At 40.4% G+C, this 24,859-nt stretch overlaps 1 protein-coding gene across 2 annotated transcripts in view; it reads right to left on the bottom strand.

Moving 5' to 3' along the window:
• Nucleotides 1-9,451: 9,451 nt before the first annotated feature.
• The window catches only part of PARP11 (poly (ADP-ribose) polymerase family, member 11), a 55,160-nt gene continuing 39,752 nt past the window's right edge, over nt 9,452-24,859 (bottom strand). Inside the window, exons 6-7 of one of the 2 annotated variants that reach the window (XM_006862680.1) lie at nt 11,780-11,931; nt 9,452-10,277 (exon numbers count right to left, since the gene is read on the bottom strand). In XM_006862680.1, coding sequence (XP_006862742.1) covers nt 9,961-10,277; nt 11,780-11,931 — 469 coding nt within the window. In that variant the 3' untranslated portion in view covers nt 9,452-9,960. The remainder of the gene's footprint in view (nt 10,278-11,779; nt 11,932-24,859) is intronic. The other variant, XM_006862679.1, reaches the window with a different exon arrangement.

Below are 24,859 nucleotides of genomic sequence, written 5' to 3'. Positions count from 1 at the left end.
AGCAGCGACACCAGAGATGGAGGCAGAGATGAGGACATGGAGAGAAAGAGCAGCTGAAGACTCTACACTTACGGAAAGAGAAAGGCTGTGTGTTGGTGGCCAGGAGGCAAGTTTGCAGAATGTTTACATGATTATATATTACTGAGTGTTTCTGTGTACATACAAAAAAGAACAAAAACAAGGGAATAGAAGCAAATACTGTTGAATGATGATGCACGGAAGGGATTGTAATCATTGCAATGAAACATTGAGTGTAAAACCAATATTCTCCTATGTAAAACTACCATTTAATTCACAACAAAACATTAAAAAAAAAAAAAGAGGAAGAAGATGGAAGGAATACAGGGTTATTGTATCAAAAAGAAATGGTCAATGCTCAGCCATTTCAAGAGTTAGCATGTGACCAAGAACCGATGGTACTGAAGTACCAAGTACAAGCTTCATTGAAGGCATAGACAGAAAACAAGGCTTCAGGAATTGACAGAATACATACTGATATCTTTCAACAAACTGCTGAAGCACTGGAGGCATTCACTCATGGATACCAAGAAATCTGGAAGACAGTTACCTGGCCAACTGATTGGAAGAGATTCATATTTGTGCCCATTCCAAAGACAAGTGATCCAAAGGAATGTGGTAATCATCAAACAATGTCATTAATATCACACATAAGTAAAATATTCCTGAAGATACTTCAAAAATGGTTGCAATAGTACATTGACAGAAAATTGCCAGAAATTCAAGTAGGATTCAGAAGAGGACATAGAATAAAGGATATAATTGCTGACATCAGATGGATCTAGTCTGAAAGCAGAGACTACCAGAAAGATGTTTGTTGGTAGGTGCCATCAAATCAGTACCAACTCATAGTGACCCCATGCACAACAAAACAAAACACTGCCCTATCCTGGGCCAACCTCACTACTGTTGCCACGCTTGAGCCCACTGATGCTGCCATTTTGCCAATCCATCTTGCTGGGGGTCTTCCTCTTTTTCTCTGATCCTCCACCTTACCAAACATGATATCCTTCTCCAGTGACTGGTCGGTCCCTCCTGACAATTATGTCTTAAGTATGAGAGACAAAGTTTGGTCATTCTGGCCTCCAAAAAACACTCTGGCTGCACTTCCTCCAACATAGATCTTTTGGTTCTTTTGGCAGCCCATGGCACTTTCAATATTCTTCCAACACCATAACTCAAAAGCATCAATTCTTCTACGGTCTTCCTTATGCACTGTCCAGCTTTCACATGTATGTGAGGTTACTGAAAATACCATGGCTTAGGTCAGGCGCATCTTAGTCCTCAAGCTGACATCTTTGTTCTTCAACGCTATAAAAAGGTCTTGTGCAGCAGATTTGCCTAGTGCAATACATCGTTTGATTTCTTGACTGCTGCTTCCATGAGTGTTGATAGTTGATCCAAGAAGTTCTTGACAACTTCAATCTTTTCTCCATTGATAAGAATGTTGTTTATTGGTCCAGTGGTGAGGATTTTTGTTTTCTTTACATTGAGCTTTATTAACTATGCAAAGGTTTTTGACTGTGTGGATTATGACAAACTATGGGCAACAATGCAAAGAATGGGTATCCAGAACACTTCATTGTGTTCATGTGGAACCTGTACATAGAACAATACGTTGTTGTTCAAAAAGAACAAGGGGGTACTGAATGATTTAAAATCCTGAACGGTGTCCACAAGTGTTGTATCCTTTCACCATATTTATTCAATCTGTATACTGAGCAAATACAAGAAGTTGGATTATATAAAGAATGTGATATGCAGATGATAGAACCTTGCTCGTTGGAAGTGAAGAAGTCTTAAAATACTTACTGATGAAGATCAAAGACTATAGTCTTCAGTAAGGATTGCACCTCAATGTAAAGAAAACAAAAATATTAACATCTAGACCAATGAATAACACCATGATAAATGGAGGAAAGACTGAAATTTTGCTTGCATCCATAATCAACACTCATGGAAGCAATCAGTCAAGAAATCAAACAATGTATTGCATCAGGAAAATCTAGTGCAAAAGACCTTTTTAAAGTGCTCAAGAACAAAGATGTCAGTTTGAGGACTACAATGCACCTAACCGAAGCCATGGCATTTTCTGTCGCCTCATATGCATGTGAAAGTGAATAAGGAAATACTGTAGAAGAATCCATGCTTTTGAATTACTTTGTTGGAAAAGCATACCAACAGTACCATGGACTTCCAGAAGAACAAACAAATTCGTCTTAGAAGAAATACAGCCAGAATAAACGTTCCTTAGAAACAAGAGTGGTGAGACTTGGTCTCTCATACTTCGGACATGTCATCAGAGGGTACCAGTCCCTGATGAAGGACATCATGCTTGGTAAAGTGGAGGGTAATGAAAAAAAAAGATCCCCAATGAGGTGATTGACACGGTATAGCAACAATGCGTTCAAATGTAGCGACAATTATGAGGATGTCTCAGGACAGGGGAACATTTCATTCTGTCATGCACAGGGTTGCTATGAGTCAGAACCAACTCGATGGCACCTACCAACAACAACAGTCAGCATCGTGTTGAAATGTGAAAATCCAGAATTCACATTCAGCTTTGCTGTGTTGAATGTGCAGCGGTGCGACAGGGAACATGCTTGGAACTTATTCTCTGCGTCTTTAACATAGAATCAAGTGGTGGAAGATCCATGGAGTGAAACTGCAGAGGAAAGAATCAGTGCTCTAACATTCGGTGTTACCTAACATGGGCAGAAGTTCCCTGTCATTGGGAGTATCCAGACATAGGCTAGAGTACTCCTTTTGGAGAAAGCTGGAGAAGACATTTAAGCCAGCAAAATGATGTTGACTGAAACAGACAACATTCAAAACTCTTCTTGTCCTAGACTGAGTTCCTGGAAGGCACAGGTTTTTACCATTGAATGCTGTGTTGAGCAGAGTTCCTGATAATAAAGTTCTGTTGAATGAATGAATATATTCATTTACTACTTCCCTGGAGGGAGAAAACAAGCACAAATAAAAGTTATTTAACAAGTTGGGAATGAAAAAAAGTAGCTTTTAGCATCATAATAAATAGAGAAAAGATGGAAGTTTTACTTGGATCCACAATCAACATTCAATCCATCAAGCTGGCCTGGCATTCACAGCCACTATGATGGTCGTGGGAGTTCTGGTGTGGCACTGTGGGCTAATGGCGTTAGACTGCAAAGTCGTTTGAGCCACATGGTTCAAACTCAACAGTTGCTCCTTGGAAACCCTATACAGGGTCCCTATGGGTCGGAACCAACTCGACGGCACGTAACAACAACGATGGTGGTGATTGTGTGCCTCAAGTTGGTTCTGACTAATAGCAACCCCATGTAGGGTTTTTGAGGCTGTACATCTTTGAGAGGGCAGAAAGCCTCATCTTTCTCCCGTGGAGCTGTTGGTGAATTCAAACATCTGACTTGCAGTTAGCAGACCAACATGCAACCCACTAAGCCACCAGGTCTCAATAGTATTTATTGAGACATCCAGTGCTAGAATTGTTCCTGCTTTCATACAGCATCCAACCTGCTTCCTCAGAGCCTCCTCCAAATCCTCAAGGCCAGACAGCTGACAACCTGACTCCATCTGACTCCAGAGTCCATGCTTCAGAGACAGGACTTAGCAGGTACACAGGTGAGTTTATGTTCTGGGGGAACCAGTACGGCACGAGCAAAGGGAGGCACAAGAATGAACTCTTCTATCTAATAAGCATCTTGATTGTCTTAGTAAGTTGTGTAAAAGCCTACAAAACCCCTGCTCCTTTTTTCATATGCCTTTATGGATGACTCCCAGGGTCCAGTGTAGTGGTTGGAGACAACACATTCTGAGTCTTCTGCCACCATAAGTTTTAATGGAAAAAAAAAAAGATCCAACCTGCCTCTAATCCGCACCTTGTTTTTCTCATTGCTACATAACTGATGTGGTAGCATAGTGGTTATGATTCAGGCTGTGAACTGGAAGGTCAGCAGTTCAAAACTACCAAACTGTTATGTGGGAGAAAAATGAGGCTTTCTGCTCCTGTAAAGATTTACAGCTTCAGAAACCCTGTACAGGGTCGCTACAAGTCGGAACCAACTCCACGGCATACAACCACCACCACATACCTGATGGGTACAGACAGAAAATCAGTCTTTCACCCGATTCACACCTACTCACCCTTCAGGTCTTCATATTCAAATACCACTGCTTAGGGACCCACGCACTGCCTTCAAGTGGAATCTGACTCATAGCAAGCCTAAAGGGCAGAGTAGATAGAATTGTTCCTATGGGTTCCCATACTTTCTCCCATGGAGTGGCTGGTGGATCTGAACTGCCAGCCTTGCAGTTGGTAGTGCAATGCTTACCCCACAGTGTCTTCTCTAATTCTCTTGGATGGGTTAACTGCCTTTGCACAGACTTCCACATAGCCTGAACTTTCTCTTTGGTGAGGCTCATCACTCTTGTCCTTACAGTTCGGTATTTCTACCCCGTGCTAGATGAGTTCCCTGAGAGCAGAGGCCATGTCAAACTGGTTTCTACCAGGCACGTACAGGAACTGAGCTGTCAACATCAAGAGGGGCAGGGAGTTCAGCAGGCAGAGTTTCAGGAAGAACCAGGTTGATCCTTTCCCCTTCCTCCTTCAAGCTCTGATTTCTTTCTTCTTAAGGAAGCATGATCTCTAGACTCACACTCAAATATTTAACAAGCAAACAACTTCCTCTGTCTGTCGGCTCTATCAGATCTTTTCCTTGCATCAAGAATCTAGCAGTCCTTCACAAACTTTCCCTTCTAAAAAGCAAGCCTTCCTCCTTTGGTGAGAGGTTCAAGTCACACTGAGTCAAACAGTAAAGCCAAAAATAAAAGTCAGGACAGCCAGCTCCCAACTGAAGCCTGATCTTGTGCTTCTTGTTGTCATGTGCCGTGGAGTTGGTTCCGACTCATAGCTACCCTGCACAGGGTTTCCGAGGCTGTAAATCTTTACGGGAGCGGGAAGCCTCATCTTTCTCCTGCTAACAGCTGGTAGTTTTGAACTGCTGACGTTGAGGTTCGCAGCCCAATTGGTAACCACTATACTATCAGATCTTCTGCTTAGAGAAAGAAAAAGGAAGGAATGGGTTTGCACGCTGATTCTTCCAACAGTGGTAATTAAACATGGGTTTATACAGCCTGCAGCCTCCGCATTTTCTCTTGTTGTTGCTGTTGTTAAGTGCCTTTCTGACTCATAGCAACCCTGTGTGGGGTTTCTGAGAAGCGGCTGGTGAGTTTGAACCACTGACTTTGATCAAACCAACTTGTGGTCCAGTGTTTATTGAGGAGACCTTAAAGTGTAATAAACCCTTCAGGAAACGGTTTGTTTGGGGTTTTGTTTTAAACAACAGAAAGCACAGGGTTTGTCATTAATATTACAAAAGTGACTTGAATTCAATTCTGGATTACAACTCCCCTAAGCAAGTTTACCATAGTGACGTTAACCTAAGCCACAGAGTCACTGTATAACCTCTTTGTACAGAGTACAGCACAGCTAAAAAGCTATAGAAACCACAACTGTCTTTGGTGCAACATTATGTTCCAGGCTCAAGAGAAGTGATTTAAAAAATGAGTAAGACCAATGTTCAATGCTTACATACAGAGTCATAGTCAGACAGCTCAAATAAAAGCTAAGCGCTTGGCCTGCAGCATGAAGAATGACAACCAAATATTAAAGCTGAGAACCAGATTACATACACACCCTTGTAGCAGGAGCCTTAGATCAGATATAGCAAGGCACTGGCTGCCTAGATATTCACAGTACCCACGACATCTTATTACCTGGGATGGACCACGTCTAGTCTACTCTAGTTTAGATGGGAGGTAAGAGAGAAAGACCACATGAGTTCCAAAACCACCTTTCTTCCATCTTAAAACCGCCGAAAACATGAGAATTACCTTTGTAAAAGGGTTGTTGGTTGACATTTGAACGTCCTTCTTAAATATTTAGGACTCAACTCTCTTTGTGTATATGACTCATACTAACCAGGCAGTCCCCAAATAATTGTATACTTCATGGCTCTCTGAAATGTTCACTTCTTCCATCTGTGTTGCCCCAAGCAACAACATAAAATTATTTAGTGTGAAAGTGAGGCAGGACAGCTGGTTTCATTAAACCTCTTCCTTTATGTAGTTGCAAAGGATAAAAATAAGCAAAATCAGTAAAGTGAGGAAAATCACCTTGCTAAAATTTCTAATCAAAAATAATTCTCAACAAGGCTTTCTCCTTTCCAGCTATATTTTCATTATCTTTTCTCTTTCTCTCTTATAAGAATAGAATGTGTCATTTCATCTAGAAATGGACTCTATTTTAAGTAAATGAAAATGTTACACTTAAAACCAAACAAGACATCATTTCCCGAGGAGAGAGGAACATGTGGGCTTTAACGCATAAAAATGACCAATGCACGGCTACTTCTCGTATTAGTCTGGGAGGTAGCCCTGAATGACTTAGGAACAAATTCTCTAAAGATGTTGTGCTGGTCCATCTTCAGCCAAAGCTTGATGGAATTCTTATCCCAGTAATTCTTAAAAATCACTTAAATATTGAGACAGTTTGGGGGCCAGAAGAACTTGTATTTTTCTCCCCCTCACAGGTAAGTGTTCATCATTCTGGCCCTCATTTTTCTCAGCTTTAAAATTAGGAGATCCACTGACACTTTCCTTTCTATCAATGGAAGCTTAAAGAGAAATGAAACATTTAACTGGTTTCAAAAGGAAAGAGTGCCAACATGGCAGCAGGGGTGTACCGTGGGAAGCATCTTCTGAATGTGAGAGGAAGGCACCCCCTTCCCAAACTGCTCCTCTGAGCTAGGGGAACACACTAAGGAGAAAAGCTGTGGCAGGCACCAGGGCTTCCTCTCTTTGGGAATTTTCAATACCAAAGAAAGAATGATTTTTGCCACAGGCTGTTTGATTAGCTGTTGCTCAAGATGATTCAAACTAAGAACAGCAGACTCCCTCTACCCCTCCCAGAGCCCCATCTACAAAGAGGCTACATAAAGGCTATATATAGGCAACAAATTCCTTAGAATCTATTAAGTTTGAGCTGGAGACTCGGGTTTACATAATACACTGTAGAGATGGGACACAGAAATTAGAGAAATCAACATGTGGTATACACAGACAACCAAGATCTGCAAGGGAAAGCTTTAATCGCATGTAAAAACAGTATACTCATATATCAAAAATGGCTCCAAATTCTGTTATCATTATCACCATCAACAATCTGGAAATGAAATGTTGTACTAACATAAAACCTTTCATAACCAAAAGACTTATGAAACTATTTAATAAATGTCATTTATTTTAACCCTGAGGCTGATATCACCAGAGTGAAAAACAAAAGTCACTATCTGCTGGAAACTGTTCAATGTAGGATTTAAAAATTCATTCATTTATCTGAAAGGTCTTCTCTTCACTCCTCCCATGAAAACTCAGTGGGGTCAAGAGGAAAAAAGATGGCAAATGGTGGAGTCCAGTCTTGCTATGTGATTTTCAACTCAACCTACTAACCAAGACCAAGAAATAGAATTCTAACATCAATTGATTCTACACTGCCACACTTTAAAGAATGTATAAAAAGTCGTTAGTACACGGGAAGACAAACAACACAGTACACTTCTACGATGGCAACAGTGGCGCACTCTAAAATGCTCACTATACATAAAGCCAAACACTTCAGCTCAGAGTTCATTCACATAGATTACCTTGCAAATACTCAACTCTGGGCACCTTGGAATAAGATGTCGATAAGAATAACCTGAAATGTCACAGCATGTATTCAAGTGGGAAGTACTCATTTTAAATTAGAAAAAAAGAAAAAAAACAATAAACTTTAACAGAAAAACCAGACAGTCCAAAGGTGTGAAGGGAACTCAACAGTTTTTTGGGGTGCTTTTTTGTTGTTGTTTTGAATGCAGATAACACACAAATAGATCAAAAAATGTTCAAAATCTGAATTCTTAACACTGCTTTTTTTTTAAAGTCTAGTGCAGAATTGTGTTACCTGTCACAAGGCAATCTACTGACTCTTCCTCCAATTCTCTCCATGATGGTCTCTGAACGTTTTAAAAATATGTTCTCTCTAACTAGCCACCTCATCTACCCAGGCTACTGGTCTGCACATCTGACTCAGGACATCTTCGTTGCCTCTTTGTTTCTAAGTATTGCACATACAATTTTCTCTGTATTGTTTACTTCCCACTGCATAATTATAGGTAGTCTAGGTGAGAATGGAGTCCTGGTGTGGCATTGCGGGCTAATGCGTCAGACTGCAAAGTCGTTTAAACTGCAAGGTCTATGGTTCAAGCTTACCAACTGCTCCTTGGAAACCCTATACAGAGTCGCTATGGGTTGGAATTGACTCGATGGCACTTAACAATGATGACAGGTGAGAGTACAAATCTGGGGAAATATGACTGTTGATGAGCTACCATTCCTAGTCCCGCTCTATGCTTTTTACTTGTACGGTATCAAAGGATTAAACTGGACAACACAGGCATGAACAACAGACACATAACTGGATTTCCCTGGAAAAGTAACATTCTGCTTACTCAGTTCAACCAAACTGGGGAAGGGGAATGCAGAGAATTTATTGATAGAAAGAATTAGAAAAAGGTTTCCTGGGAAGGCTTTGCACTCACTTTCTCAGGTAGAATCCGGGCAATTCAAGATTACAGACTCTTGACAATCATACAGTCAATCCCTCATCTCATATTTGAACTCCCATAAAACATTTCTGCCAAGTTGTTGTCCAGCCTCTGCTGGACCATCTTTAGGACCAGGGAAGCTGTCCCAGCATGAACTGATTCTTCATTTAAATAGAAGAGCAAAAAGATGGGACAGGCACACAAGTTCTCATTAACTGTAGTCATGAATTGTATCTCATTTTTCAAGAAAATCAGTAGATTATCGATTGCTATTCAAAAAGCTAAAATCAGCTTTGTCTCAAGCATCTTATCCTTTCTGCAATGATTCATAAGTAGAGAAACAACTTGGAAACAGGAAATGTAGACATCATGGCTGATTGCTGGTTGGTAACAACATTGGTAGGTAATGAGAACATTATAGAAGGGATTACTGTAGGGACCCCAAAACAAAGGGAAAATAAATTATTAAAATAATAAAAGTTTCACTTTTAAGATGCAATAAGCACCTTGTGCTTGGTGCAGAGGACTCAGGAGCTCTGGTGAATGAACTGCAGGCTAGTGACAGTCTGTAGCACTTGTCAATTCAGATGTAGGAGACTGAAGAAAGTGATGAGAGCAAGTCTGAGACTGCAGCTTGCTATCCTAAGGCAACTGGAAGCCGGACACTTGACCTTGATTTTCTCCTTCTGGCCTGTTTAGCAGCACTGCACACAATCTTCTTGTTTCTGATTTCTTTCCAGGTATTCAGCCTGTCCAGGGTTTTAAGTCCCCCCTCCGTCCTTCAGAAGACCAACAAAGCAACATGCTGGTGACTGTCGAGATAGTAAAACCAGAATTCAACTTGCAAACGATGAATTCCTCCAAGGGGGCACATTTATGCCTATATTTTCATTTTCCGAACATATATATGAATCAGTTTATTTGAACTGAAAAACATGTACCCTGTTAATACATGCATCAACTTTAAAGGCTGTGAATGCCCATGCTATTTGAGACACAGCGGAATCAATTTTGAATGGTAGCTTCACCCCCACCAGCCCCACACCCCATGGGTTAAAATGGCAATGGTGTCAATTTTTTTAAAATAGGACTATAAGTACCAGACAAAAACAAAACACCAACTAAAAACCAACCTTAATGTCAGTATGTCTTTTTATATGGAGGCCACTTGTTTCTCATATCTGTTTCAAAAGTATCAGACAATTAATGTTTAGTGGCTAGATGATAGGAGAGCAAATCTTGCTGCACGAAAGAATCAAACTTCCTTGGTCACTGAGACTTGATAGTGCAATCAATGAAAGTCTATTAAGTACTCAGGATAGATTTGGTTAGCATCAAAAACCACAAAAATCTTTGGATTCCAGGTGTCATCCACACAGCTGTCATATAAATTCACATAGCTCCCGTCTTTGGAAGGAGGTCGCATGTATTTAGAGTCCCCATTTATGTAATCTCCAATTAGCACTCGAGCCAGAAACATAGATTTATATGTTCTAAATAGATGCCGTTGTTGCAAGCTGACACCATGTATTTGGAATGTGTTTCCATGCTTTATGTCATCTTTGCAGAAGCGACTGGAATAAGCAGCATCTCTAGCAAAATAGGTTCCTTAAACAAAAGGACCAAAAAGAACCAAGATTACCCCTATGAAGGTATTAGACACAAGCAACAAACAAACAAACAACAACAACAACAACAACAAAAACAACGCTTTCATTGTCAGGGGAATAGACACAGAGACTTAAATAACAAACAGAGATGTGGGACTTCCTCCTCTACAGATCTTTAAGAAAAGAAGAGCCATCCTTCTGCTAAGGACAGTTGTGGCACAGCCTGCTAGATGGGTGGGTAGGTTGGCATAGAGCAGCCCCCAGCCTCCAAATGTAATGACCAGAACTGTTTTCAAAAGAAACCTTAAAATGAAACTGAATATGGAAAACAGATAACAACACAGTTTCTGTGGTTAAAGGGGTGGGAGGGCCTCAGTTTTAACTGCTTGGATCTCCCTTCCTTTCCTGTTTCTCCCCACCAGTCTCCACACTCCACTACATTTTTCCTGCATTCAGTGAGGCTCAGGGTAGCACAGTCTAAATACTACTGGTCTAACGTCATGATTCAGAACCCTAGAAAATCATTATGTCTATGATATAGGGTTACCAATAATATTTCTGTAAATAATAGAACCCCATATCCAGGATAAGTATTCTGAGTGAGCACAATGTTAATCCTACCTGGGCATTTGAAAACAACAATTCCACTGATCTGCTCACTGCCTAAATACATATATGAAAACTCAGTAAAGCAGCTAAGTCTTCCTCAGTGGGAGGCCTAAGAGTTTGACATCATCAAGGAATATTCTCACCAATGTTTATGGGATTTGTTTAACACGTTCCTGATCCTCTTAGAGGTAAATGAGCGGGATGGCCTTTTCAACAGTAACTAAAATAATGGATGTGCTTTGCTAAAAGGCAGCACATCCCAGTCTAAATGGCAGCCACTTCTTTTGCTGGATGTAAACAAGGTACAAAACAGGGGCCAGAACAATGCATGTCTATCTGCACCTTTCCCTTTATCCTTCCTTAATATGCTTGAGTACTGGGCATAAAATAGTGAACTTGGACTTTCACAACCATTAGCTATAAGGTGAGGTTTATCCTCTATTATTTCTTATTACTGATTAAACTTATCTATCATGTTCTAACAAGAAAAATGTAAAATCTAGCACCTACAACTATGTAAAATGTAATTAATCTGATTTTTCTTTATTTATTTACCATATATCAGTTTACTGAGTAGACTTGTGTATGGAAAGGACACTGAATTAACTATCATTTTTAAAAAAAAACAGCTAGTAAGGACCCGATGTCACATATGGAAATGACTGGGCTTGGGAAGCGAGTTAATCTGGTAAAAGTGTAAAAGTCTTACTTCTGTCATGTCATGCAAGCACTGAGTTTTCTGTGATTTAAAATCTCTGAGGGTATGCCAGGAACCTAATATAGTAACTTCTAATAATTATCAAAACCCCAGGATTACAAAACAATCCATTTTCCCGAAAGAGAAGAGATTCTCTCCTAAACTCAAACTGAACCTAGAATTCTGAAAATTACCTTTTCCAAAGAGAGCACCATGTATGCCATTTATTCGCCAATCGAAGTTATGAATGCAAATTGCTTCCACAAATTCACTGCTGGTCCCATGAAATAGCATTTGTTCATTAATCTGAGGTACACCCCTTTTTTTCTTGAGCTGAGCCTTTTTCCTAAAAACACAATACACATATACACAAAAGCATATAAAGAAACTTAGCATGAGTGGCATTTATTGATTTTTAAGGAGCAAAGTTCAATAGAAGGGTGAAACAGAAAACATTTCTCTTTAATAAAAATCATAAACAAACAAAACAGCTCTGGAAAATAAAGTAATTTCAAATGCTTCTCTTCAGACACATAAATCATCACAGCAATAAAAAAATTAAACTTGAGACTTCAGATTGAAAATTGTGCTCTAAAACTACAGCTATCCCAGACTATGCCCATAAGTAAAGGTAACTGATTTCCTAAACCAGCTAAGTTTTATGGACACCTAAAAATGCAATTAAGAACAATAAAATAACATAGTGTTCTGAGTCTAAGTGAACTGCCTGAGCAGGGATCGTGTCTTAATCTTTTTATCAGCAGGGACCAGAAAATGTTGACAGAGTTGCAATGAAGTTTGAATCGTAGGGCTGGAAGGGGCATTAGACCATTTAGCTCATTAGACCATTTCCTAGAGGAATCTTCTCTTCTGACAAGGATGATGATATTCAATGTAGGACTGCATAGCAAGAAAAGCCTAAAAACTTTTCGTAAAATAATAAATAATTGTATATTTGCTTATGAGGTGGCTTCCAAAAGTGTGTGGGAAAATTCCATAATCTTTTCATTTCATTCTTGTCAAAAATTATTAAAAGCTCCCTTATACAATAGAAGACTTTTGAAAAAAAGAAATGTAATTCAAAATAATACTATGTACTGCATCATATAAATTGTTGTTTTGTTGTTAAGTGTTGTTGAGTCAGTTTCGACCCATAGCGACCAGCTGCCAAGTAGCAGCTGGTGAGCTTGTGGTTCAAACCAACTTTGCAGTCCAGTGCATTAACCAACAGTGCCACACCAGGATAGGTACACATACATAAACAGCAAAAAGTATGCAAACATGCACAAGCAGGCATCACACCAACCTGGGGAAGAAGGGAGGAGAGCAGGCTGGGGGTTGGGGTAATGCTTTGTATCTTTAAAAAAAAAAAAAGACATGAAGAAAATGTGATAAATATCAAAACATTACATCTGATTGGTAAATACATGAAAGTCTGTTAACTATTTAGTGTGCTTTTTATGAAAATTAAAATGAATCTCCTCCCCCGTAACATCTCTGATTGTTGTTGTCAAGTGCCGTTGAGTCGGTTTTGACTCACAACAACCCTGTATTGAGTTTCCGAGAAAAAGCTGGTGGATTGGAACCGCTGATCTTGTCCTTAGCAGTCCAGTGTTTATCCTAGAGTCACGCCAGGACTCCTAGCACTCTGACGTTGTTGTTAAGTGCCGTCAAGTCGGTTCCGACCCATAACGACCCTGTATAGGATTTCCAAGGAGTGACTGGTTAGCTTGAACCACCGATGTTGTGGTTCAAATGACTGCAGTCCAGTGCATTAACCCGCAGCGCCACACCAGCCTCACTCTGTCCCACTGTAAAGCATCCACTGCTTTGTAAAATAGCACAATCTATTTGTGATCAACTGTAACTGTTTGAAAGTATATCCATCCCACCATTAAACCCAAATCTGCCTTCCTGTTGCTTCTACTAAATGGTTTTAAGTGTTCTTTTTGAACACAGAACAAGGTAAATCAATCTTATTCCTAACAACCCTATCCAACACCCAAAAACCACTATGAACACCTACAAGGCTTCCTTCTCTAGGTTTCATATACATCATTCCCTCAATTAGTCCTCCCATGGCACAGCTTCCAAGCTTTCTTCATTCTTTGTTTACAAAAATCGGATGGATCAATTTCTAGTTTATAAATGTTGGTGAGAAACAGATACAGAACCCAGGTAACACCAGACAACACTGGCTCTCCCTTCACCGCTGCACTCATCTCTGTAACAGAGGCAGAAGATGACTTACTCACAAGTCTGTAGTTAAAACTCCTAGGATTCTCCCCCTTGCTGCTATCAAGCCAGACCTCACTGAGTTTGCTATATTCATGCAACTGATCTATACACCAAATGCAGTCAGTGTATTTCAGTTATACTTTATCTTAATATACTCACTGCCATTGTGTCAATTCCCACTCATAGCAACCCTGTACAGGGCTTCCACGACTGGCAGCACACAGCCTCATCTTTGAACCTCAGGCCTTGAAGTTAGCAGTCAGGTGTTTACCCCACAGCACCACCAGGAGATCTTTATCTTGCTGTGCTGTTGTTGTGTGTCCATAGTTCTGACTCACAGTGACCCTATATAGGGTTTCTGAAAGCAGCTGCTGGGTTTGAACAGCTGACCTTGCAGTAAATGAGACTAACAGTCCAGTGCCAACCAGGGCACTCACCTTAGTAGTTGTTGTTGTTAGGCGCTGTCCAGTCAGTTCTGACTCACAGTGACCCTGTGCACAACAGAAAGATAAACTGCCCGATCCTGTGCCATCTTCACAATCTTTGTTATGTTTGAGCCCAGTGTTGCTGTTACTGTGTCTATCTCACTGGGGTCTTCCTCTCTTTCATTGACCCTCCTCTTTACCAGGCATGATGTCCTTCTCCAGGGGCTGGTCCTCCTGATAAGTAGTCTGAAGTATAAGAGAAAAAAATCTCACCATCCTAATTTCTAAGGAGCATTCTGGCTACATTTCTTCCAAGACAGATTTGTTTGTTCTTCTGGAAGTACATGTATTTTTTTTTTTTTTTCATGTTACTTTCAATATTCTTCTCCAAAACCATAATTCAAATGCATTGATTCTTCTATGGTCTCCCTTATTCACTGTCCAACTTTCACATCCATACGAGGCAACTGAAAATAAGTGAATCTTACTCCTCAAACTGGTATTTTAACTCTTTAACACATTGGAGGCCTTCTGTAAATTTGCTTAATGCAAAACATCTTTTGATTTCTTGACTGTGGCGTCCATGAGTGTTGATTGTGGATCCAAGTAAAATGAAGTCTTGGACAACTTCAATCTTTTCTCTATTTATCATGATGTTACTTATTGGTCCAGCTGTAAAGACTTTTGCTTTTTTGACATTGAGATGCAATCCACATAGAAGACTGTAGTCTTTAATCTTCAATTTAAGTCCTCTTAACTTCCAGTAAGCACATTGTTAATGAGTCTTCCACCAATCCTGATGCCATACTCTTCTTCATATAATCCATCTTCTCAAATTATTTGCTCAGCATACAGATTGAATAAGTATGGTAAAAGGATACACCTTTAGAGCACAACTTTCCTGATTTTAAACCAAGAGGTATCTCCTCGTTTAGTTCTGATGTATGCCTCTTGGTCTATGAATAGGTTTCTCATGAGCACAATGAAGTGCCCTAGAATATGCATTCTTTGAAATGTTATCCATAGTTTGTCATGATTCACACAAAGTCAAAAGCCTTTGCATAGTCAACAAAGCACAAGTAAACATCTTTCTGGTATTCTCTGCTTTTAGCCAAGATCCATCTGATGTCAGCAATGATATCCCTTGTTTCACATCCTTTTCTGAATCCGATTTGTAATTCTAGCAGCTCCCTGTTGATGTACTACTGTTGCAACCATTTTTAAATTATCTTCAGCAAAATTTTATTTGCATGTGATATTAATAATAGTGTTCGATTCTTTCCACATTATTTTGGGTCACCTCTTTTTGAAATGGACATGAATTGATCTCTCCCAGTAGGTTGGCCAGGTTGTCCAGAATTTTTGGCATAGATGAGTGAGTGTCTCCAGTGCTGCATCAGTTTGTTGAAAGATTTCAGTGTGTATTCCATCAATTCCTGGAACCTTGCTTTTTGGCAATGCCTTCAGTGCATCCTGGACTTCTTCCTTCAGCAATTATCAGTTCTTGATCATATGCTACCTCTTGAAATGGTTGAACAGCGACCATTTCTTTTTGGTACAGTGACTGTGTATTCCTTTCATGTTATTTTAAAGCTTTCTGCATCATTCAATATTTTGCCCATGCAGTACTGCCAGTCAAGGTTCAAATTTCTTCTTCAGTTCTTTTAGCTTGAGAAATGTCTTAACTCCGGGTCTTTGAATATTTCATTATAGTACTTGTCTTTGTCTTTTTCAGTTGGCCTTTGAAATTTTCTGTTCACCTCTTTTACTTCCTTATTTTTTCCAGTCACTTTGCTTCTCTATGCTCAACAGCAAGTTTAAAAGTCTCTTCTGATGCCCATTTTTGTCTTTTCTTTTTAGTGACCTTTTGCTTTCTTCATGTATCATGTTCTTGATGTCACCCACAACTCTTTGGGTCTTTGGTTGTTGTTGTCAGGTGCCATCGAGTCAGAACTGACTCATAGTGACCCCATGCACAGTAGAACAAAACAATGTCCGATCCTGGGCCAACCTCACTACCACTGCCACACTTGAGTCCATCAATGCTGCCACCTGGCCAATCCATCTTGTTGGGGGTCTTCATCTTTTTCTCCGAGCCTCCACCTTACCCAGTATGATATCCTTCTCCAGTGACTGTTCCCTCCAGACAATATGTCCAAAGTATGAGAGACAAAGTTTAGCCATCTTGGACTCTAAAGAGCACTCTGGCTGCACTTCTTCCAAAACAGATCTATTGGTTCTTTTGACAGTCCGTGGCACTTTTAGTATTCTCCTCCAACACCACAATTCAAAGTCATCAATTCTTCTAAGATCTTCCTTATTCACTGTCCAGCTTTTGCATCCATATGAGGTTATTGAAAATACCATGGCTTGGGTCAGGCACACCTTAGTCCTCAAGCTGACATCTTTGCTCTTCAACACTTTTAAAAGGTCTTGTGCAGCAGATTTGCCTAAAGCAATACACTGTCTGATCTCTTGACTGCTGCTTCTGTAAGTGTTGGTAGTTGATCCAAGAAGAATGAAGTCCTTGACAACTTCAATCTTTTCTCCGTTGATAAGAATGTTGTTTATTGGTTCAGTGGTGAGGATTTTTGTTTTCTTGACATTGAGATGCAATCCATACCGAAGGCTGTGCTCTTTGATCTTCATCAGTAAATGTTTTAAGTCCTTTTCAATTTCAGCAAGCAAGTTTGTATCATCTGCATATCACAGGTTGTTAATGAGTCTTCCTCCAATCCTGATGCCACATTTTTCTTCATAGAACCCAGTTTCTCGTATTATTTGCTCAGCATACAGGTTGAATAAGTATGGTGAAAGAATACAACCTTGTTGCACACCTTTCCCAATTTTAAAACATTCAATGTTCCCATGCTCTGTTCGAACAACTACTTCTTGGTCCAGTTACAGATTAATTCCTCATGAGTATAATTAAGTGTTCTGGAATACTCATACTTCGCCATGTTGTCCATTGCTTGTCATGATCCACACAATCGAAAGCCTTTGCATAGTCAATAAAGCACAGGTAAACATCTTTCTGATATTCTCTGGTCTTTGGTATTGGTGTCTAATGCAGCAAATCTGTTCTTGAGATGGTCTCTAAATCCAGGTGGGTTGTATTTGACATCTTATTTTGTCTCTCATGGACTTGTTTTAATTTTCTTCAGCTTCAAAATGAGCAACCTGGCCTTGTTTTTGTTGATGAAATTGAGCTTCTCCACATATGTAGTTAATTTGATTCCTGTGTATTCCATTTCATGAGGTCCATGTGTGTAGTCAAGTGGTGTAGTGCATTGTTTAATATGTGTCTTCTAGTCAAGTTCCTGGAATTCCAACCAAAGGATTCTTTTGTAAGATACTGCTAAGATGACATGATTCAGCTGTGGATGTTAACAGAGTTAACCGTTAATTGTAAAAACTTGAAAGTCTAGCATGTGTATAAATGAGCCATCTCAGAAGCAGAAGAGAAGGACTCTTACTATCATTAAGGGAAAGCAAGGAATGGATCACAGCCTTTGGGCCACGAGCTCCCTCCACACAGAAACTTCTTGACCCAGGGACAGAGAGCTGTGACACCGGAGAAAGAACAGAAGAGCAGCAGCAGCAGCAGAATCAAGAGCCAAAGCACAGGACAGAGCAGTGAACCTCCCAGCCCACAGAGGAAGTGAAGCTGAGTGACCACGGCCAGGAGCTTTGATTGAGAAGGGGATACCTCCAGGGATTTACTTAGGGGAACTAGGTGAGAGAGGCCCATCTGTGGGCATGAAGGAGAGGGTGTCCTGACTGGAACAACTGTGCCCTGAGCATTTCTGACCTGAATTTGTAACCTGTTAACTTTCCTAATAAACCCCATAGCTGTGAGTGTGGTGCCTGAGTTTTGTGTGACCATTGCAAAGAATGATCAAAGCCAACTGAGCAGAGAACACCATGTGAAGACTGGCTGGTGCCACATTCCTCCACAGCACTCAGCCAGATGCCTTTTGTGCTGTTGGAAAAAAAGTATGTGCAATGAGTAAGTCGTTGGTCTTGCCGAATTCTATCATGCGAACTCCAGCATCATTTTTTATCACCAAGGCCATATTTTCCAACTACTGATCCTCACTCTTTGTCTCCTACTTTCACATTCAAATCACCAGTAATGATCGATATAGACTGCACGTTTCTTCAATTTTAGACTGAGGAAGTTGGTAGAATTCTTCAATTTCATCATCACTGGTTTTAGTGGTTGGTGTGTACATTTGAATAGTGGTTTTAACTGGTCTTCCTTGGTGGCGGTGTTAAGTGCTGTCGAGTCCTGTATAGGATTTTTGAAGTGTGGCTGGTAGGTCTGAACTGCCGACCTAGTGGTTAGCAGTCCAGTGCTTATACTACAGCGCCACACTGGTCTTTCTTGTGGACATATGGATATTATCTTATCATAGACAGCATTGTATTTCAAGATAGATCTTGAAATGGTTTTTTTTTTTTTTTACAATGAATGGGACACCATTCTTCTTCAGTGTGATGTTCCGAGCATAGTAAATCATATAATTGATTCAAAATTGCTAATACCAGTCCATTTCCTCTCACTAATACCTATAACACAAAATCTTTATACACTCCATTTCATTTCTGACAACTTCAAATTTTCCCAGGACCATACTTCACGCATTCCACATTTCATTCCTTATGGATGTTTGTAGTCGTTTCTAATTTTGAGTTATGCCCCATCAGCAAATGAAGGTCCCGAAAGCTTTGTTTCATTTGTTTCATTCTTGTCATTAAGGTCAGCTCTGTTTTCAGGAGGCATCTCTTCCTCAGTTGTATTTACAGTGTTTTCCGACCTCTGCTGCTGTTCATAAGGTTTCCAGTGGCTCACCATTCAGAGGTGGTCCGCCTCTCCTCCTTCCCATTCAGAGGTGGTCCGCCTCTCCTCCCTCCCATTCAGAGGTGGTCCGCCTCTCCTCCTTCCTAGACTGTCTTAGTATGGAAACTTTGCTGAAATTTGTTTACCATGGGTGACCCTGCTGGTATTTAAAATACTGGTGTCACAGCAACATGCAAGCCACTACAGTATGACAAACTGACAGACGAGTGGTGGCATCTTAATACATTAACTTTTAAAATACAAATTAAATAACAAAGCAAAATATCCACATCTGAGATGAACAAAATTTATAAAGACAACATCCAATTTAGTTCAAGTGTGGGGGAATGAATTCTGATTCAAAGGAGAGAAATGGAAATGGATACAATCTTTCTTGAAGGTCATTTAGCAATATGAATCAAACTTTCAAATATATATGCTTTGATCCATGGATGACTGTCTTTTCAGTCTATTAAGCATGCCACTGGCAGGATATGCATTCAAGAAATACATATATTGGGGGAAAACAACATGTTTGCTTAAGGACAAATTATGCTGTTTTAAAAAAAATTTATGTGCTGTCTTTTTTGTTTTTATGCACATTTGTTACTTTTGTAACTAGGAAGTAAGTTTTTTAAGACAGATCCTTTTGTTCTAACCCACTGTTTTAACCTTCAATGTCTTTCTGACTCCCCAGTCCTTCACACAATAAACAAGCTACCCCTTCCAGTTCTGAATTTTTCAGGAATGTGATAAGTAAGCCTTCTACAGTTGTATCCAAAATGCTGAAAAAAATGTTGACAGGCCCAAGAGGAAAGTTCCCATGCCATTCATGTTGCAATTTGTACAAGACTTTTAACCAGCAATTGTTTTTCTTTGTACTGTCATCTGATACACATTTCTCCATCTGGTCTCCAGTAAAAGCAACTTTCTCATCCTCTTTGTAGAAATCAAGTTTTACTGCCTAACCACAAATCAACCAAACCCACTGCCATTGAGTTGATTCCAACTCACGGCCCTATACAGGACTGCAAATCTTTACTGAAGCAGATGGCCTCATCTTTCTCTCAAGCAGCTGGTGGGTTTGAAATGCTGACCTTGCGGTTAGCAGTCTAAAGGCCTCACCTTAGTACTAAGGCACTCCTATTAGCTTGTTTGGTATTAGTAAATCCATACTGTTTTTTATTTCTAAGTAAACATTTGCTTAATACACACATGCACTTCTAATGTCAGGCTGAGTGGTCTGATTGTTGTTAAGTGCCATCAAGTCAGTTCTGACTCATAGCAACTCTGAAGGATTTGAACAGCTGACCTTGTAGTTAGCAGTCCAATGCTTATCCTATGGCACCACACCAGGATTGATAAGCAGCTAAGAAACCAGGAGAGCCACTCATTTCTACTTTGCAGCACAGATTCAATCTGCTGAAATGAATCTTAGTTTGAAAATTCACTGGATTCTCTTCTTAGATGCTGTAAACGGATTGCCAGTTAAAGAGCCTGGAATGTGGCCCTTGGCAGGCACTGAAAAGCTGCTCAGTTACTGGATAGGGCATAGCAGTGGAGGAGGGTGGTCAAAGCTTGCGTCCCCACAGTTTATCCTCGTGCTTTCTATAAATGGTACCCATGAAATGTGGAGCCTCATGCTGTCTTTGGTATTCCAGAATGGCTAATCTCCATGGCTGCAAGGACTTCAGGTAAGCCTAAGGGGAATGTCATAGTGTGATGCTGCAGGATAAGCACTGGACTGCTAACCACAAGGCTGGCAGTTCAAACCCATCAGCCATTCCTCAGAAATGAAATACAGGTTCATATGAGTCACAACCAACTCAATGGCACTTAACAACAAGGTGAAAGTCATAGGATTCAAACTACACTAAGTTCTTCATAACCTTGCCTACCTTTCTTCAATGAAAAATACTGTAGCCCTGCTTTGCAAAGATGTCTCAAAATGACCCACCCACTTAGAAACTAGGAAGCCAAAAGGGCTAAACTCTGTAAGCTACATGCTCAAAACTAGAAGCGGAGTATCTTCACACTCTGTATGAAGTAAGTTCATTTAGGTTTAGAATAGTGGTTTTTCATCTAGGTTGTTGTTGTTATGTGCTGTGGAGTCGGTTCTAACTGATAGCAACCCTGTACAGGGTTTCTGAGGCTGTAAATCTTTATGGGAGCAGAAAGCCTCATCTTTCTCCCATGGAACTGCTGGTAGTTTTGAACTGCTGACCTTGAGGTTAGCAGCCTGATTTGTAACCACTACGCTACCAGAGCTCCTTTTCATCTAGTTAGAACATCAGAATTGGCTGTAGAACATTTTAAAGATATGTCAAGCACTCCACAGGTGATTCTGACATTTAGCCTAAGTTAAGCAGCTCTGATCTAAATTCATATTCTTAATGAGAAAATCATATTCACTCTTTTTACTTCCTTGCTGCCTTATCTTTTCCAACCCTGGATCAATCCAACCATTTCCCCTCTCTGTGTTTACATTGTTTTTGTTAAATGCCTGACCCATAGCGACCCTGTATAGGGTTTCCGAGGAGCAGCTGGTGAGCTTGAACCACCGACCTTGCAGTTCAAATGGCTTTGCAGTCTGATGCATGAACCCACAGCACCACTGCTAAAATAAATAAATCAGACAACATCCCCCTGGTTCCAACAAATCCATGCACTCCAACTTTACCTAGGTCCTCAATGGAAATCCTATTGCCCAAGTTAGCCCTTTTCTCCCCTATTTCTCAGTAATCACTTCAAATCTCCCTTTTCCTTATCTTTCCCTTTTATCCACATCGGTCAACATTTCATTCTCCGCAGGTGACCTCACTTCTTATTTTACCAAAGGAAATTGAAGTTTTTAGGAGGAACTCTTTAGCCTAACTCGTCTCCTCACTTCCACCTAGCTATAACCCTAACTGGATCACACGTTATATATACTTTGTCTACCTCCTTCTGTCATGTTGTCTTGAATTCTAACACAGCACACCTCTAAAAGAGTCTTACTCCATTAATTACCCCTCCCTTCTTGTAAACATTCTGTGTGTGTGTGTGTGCAGGCTCTTTCCTATTACAAGTTAAACACACTGAGATCTCTCCCTCCTTTAAATTAAAAAGATATATACCAAAACTAAAACAAAAGCATCCTCCTCAGTTCCACATTACCCACCTTCTCACAGCTCTCATCCTCTTCACTGCCGAGCTTAAGAGTGGTTGACATTCGTTGTGTACACAATCTGGTTTTGATCAACATTGATCTTACCAAGGTTGCCTATGACTTTCTTGTTCTAAACTCCAGAGGATACTTTTCAGTGTTTATCATAACGTGGCATCTCTTCAGTGTTTGATCCTGTGAATGACATCAACTTCATAACTACTTTCTTCCTTTGGCTTCTGTGGTTCCATACTCTGTGAGTTTTCTTTCAGAGGCTTACTCTTCATTCTCCTCTTTGGGTTGTCTCTTTCTCTGCCCACCTGCACAGCTTGGTTGTTGGCTACTTCTTTTCTTAATCTGCATACACTCCCTGGTCATCTATCAATTTTCATAATTTCTGTTACTCTACATTCCCTAACTACTCCAAAATCTCCCTGAGCTTTCAACACACATAACTGCACCTTTCAACTGTTGTTGCTGTTAGTTTCTGTCAAGTTGACTTGGACTTATGGTGACCATACATACAACAAACATAAATCAATGTCCACTCCTGCATCTTCCTCATCATCACCTGCCTGCATCTAGGAGTCCATCACTGTGGCTACTGCTACAGGTCTCACATGCCCTGATTGGCCTTCAACTTCACCAAACATTATGCCCTCTTGTAGCAACTGATGTCTCCTGGTGGTGTGTCCAAAGGAAGCCAGTAGAACAATGGTTATCTTATGAGCCATAAGAATTCCATTGGCTAATTTTTGGAACTTGACAGCCAGGCCCTTCTTCCTGGCCTTAGTCTGAAACCTGTCTACGTGGGTGAGCCCTGCTGGCATTTGAAATACCAGTGGCATAGCTTCCAGCATCACACTGACATACAAGCCATCACAGTAAGATAGCTGACAGGCAGGTGGTAGATATATCAACTATAGGCAGTCCCCAGGATAAATACAAGCTCTGTTCCAAATTCTGTAAGAATCTGTAGGTAAGGTGGAATCCGTATTTACGGTTCTTACTTAGACTCACATTAGTGCAAGAAATGGCTTGAAGCCTTACCAAAAATTTGAAAGCTACAAGTGCAGCACTAAAGATGATTGTGATGAAGATAGAAAATTGTTGCGAGTAGACATTGGATCAAGGAGCCCTGGTGGCACCATGGGTTAAGTGCTGGGCAGCCAACCCCAAAGTCACTGACTCAAACCCACCAGCCACTCTACAGGAGAAAGGTGAGACTGTCTGCTCCTGAATCCACTAGAGGGCAGAGGGTTTTTTGGTTCAGGGGTCAGTTTAATCTTTTCAAAGAGAGGGCAAATTTACATGGTATTGGAGGGCAAGTAGGAGTTGTCTGCAAGTCAGCTGTTAACCTCAGAGCACAGAGACTGCCTGTTTGCCTCCCTAAACAAGAATTGAGTAAAACCTTCCAGGGAGATAAAGACCAAGACTTGTCCCTGGCCCTATTCCCTTAGTCAAGTCAGAAAACTTGGGAGTTATCCTCCCCATCCCCCTTAACTATTCTTTGCCACACACTGAATCAAGCACCGAATCCTACACTGTACAGCCTTCAGATCTCAAAACCATCTTCCAATATAGAAGATGCCACTTTGTTTCAGGTTACCAATGCCTTTCAGTTGAATGATTGAAACCATTTCCTAAATTTATCTTCCTACTTCTGAGATCCCTTTAAACCAGGATTTCTCAGGCTTGGCACTTTTGACATTTGTGGCTACTTACTACCTTGTTGTGGCAGGCAGTCCTATGCACTGGACCAAAAATAACATCATGATAAATGGAGAAAAGATTGAAGTTGTCAAAAACTTCATTTTGCTACGATCTACCATCAATACTCATGGAAGAGCAGTCAAGGAACCAAACCATGTATTAGGCAAATCTGCTGCAAAAAAGTCTTTAAAGTACTCTAGAGCAAAGAAATCAGTTTGAGGACTGGGGTATGCCTAACCCACACCTTGTTATTTCCAATAACCTCATATACATGTGAAAGTTGAACAATGGATAAGGAAGACCACTGAAGAATTGATGTATTTGAATTATGATGTTAGAGAAGACTATTAAAAGTACCACATACTGCCAGAAGAATAAACAAACCTGTGTTAGAAAAAGTGCAGCCAAAATGCCCCTTAGAAGCCAGGATGGCCAGATTTTGTCTTTCATACTTTCAGACATAATATCAGGAAGGACCAGTCCCTGGAAAAAGATGGCATGATTGCTAAAGTGAAAAAGAGGAAGCCCCCCAAATAAAATAGATTGGAACATTGGCAGCAGCAATGGGCTTAAATGTTAATGATTGTGAGGATGGCGCCCGACCAGGCAGTGTTTTCATTCCGTTGTGCATGAGATCACTATGAGTTAAAACCGACTCGACAGTTATCTAACAAGAAGAATGCCTGGCCTCTACCCACTAAACGCTAGTAGTTTAAAACCTCCTCACTCCACCATATGGGAATCAAAATGTCTTCGGTCATTTTCAGATAACCCCTAGCCAGCAAAAATCACTACTTTATATTCACAGCATAGCCTAAAAACAAATCTTGCTTAAAGTCCCACAATGGCTTTCCAACGTTAACCCAGGAAAAAATTCCAAACCCCTTAGTTTGGCTTATAACCCCCCCCC

The sequence above is a fragment of the Chrysochloris asiatica genome, unplaced genomic scaffold (genome assembly GCF_000296735.1).
Source record: "Chrysochloris asiatica unplaced genomic scaffold, ChrAsi1.0 scaffold00050, whole genome shotgun sequence".
NCBI lineage: Eukaryota > Metazoa > Chordata > Mammalia > Afrosoricida > Chrysochloridae > Chrysochloris > Chrysochloris asiatica.
Note: the sequence above shows the minus strand (reverse complement) of the source record. Positions and strands in the feature narration are given on the sequence as shown.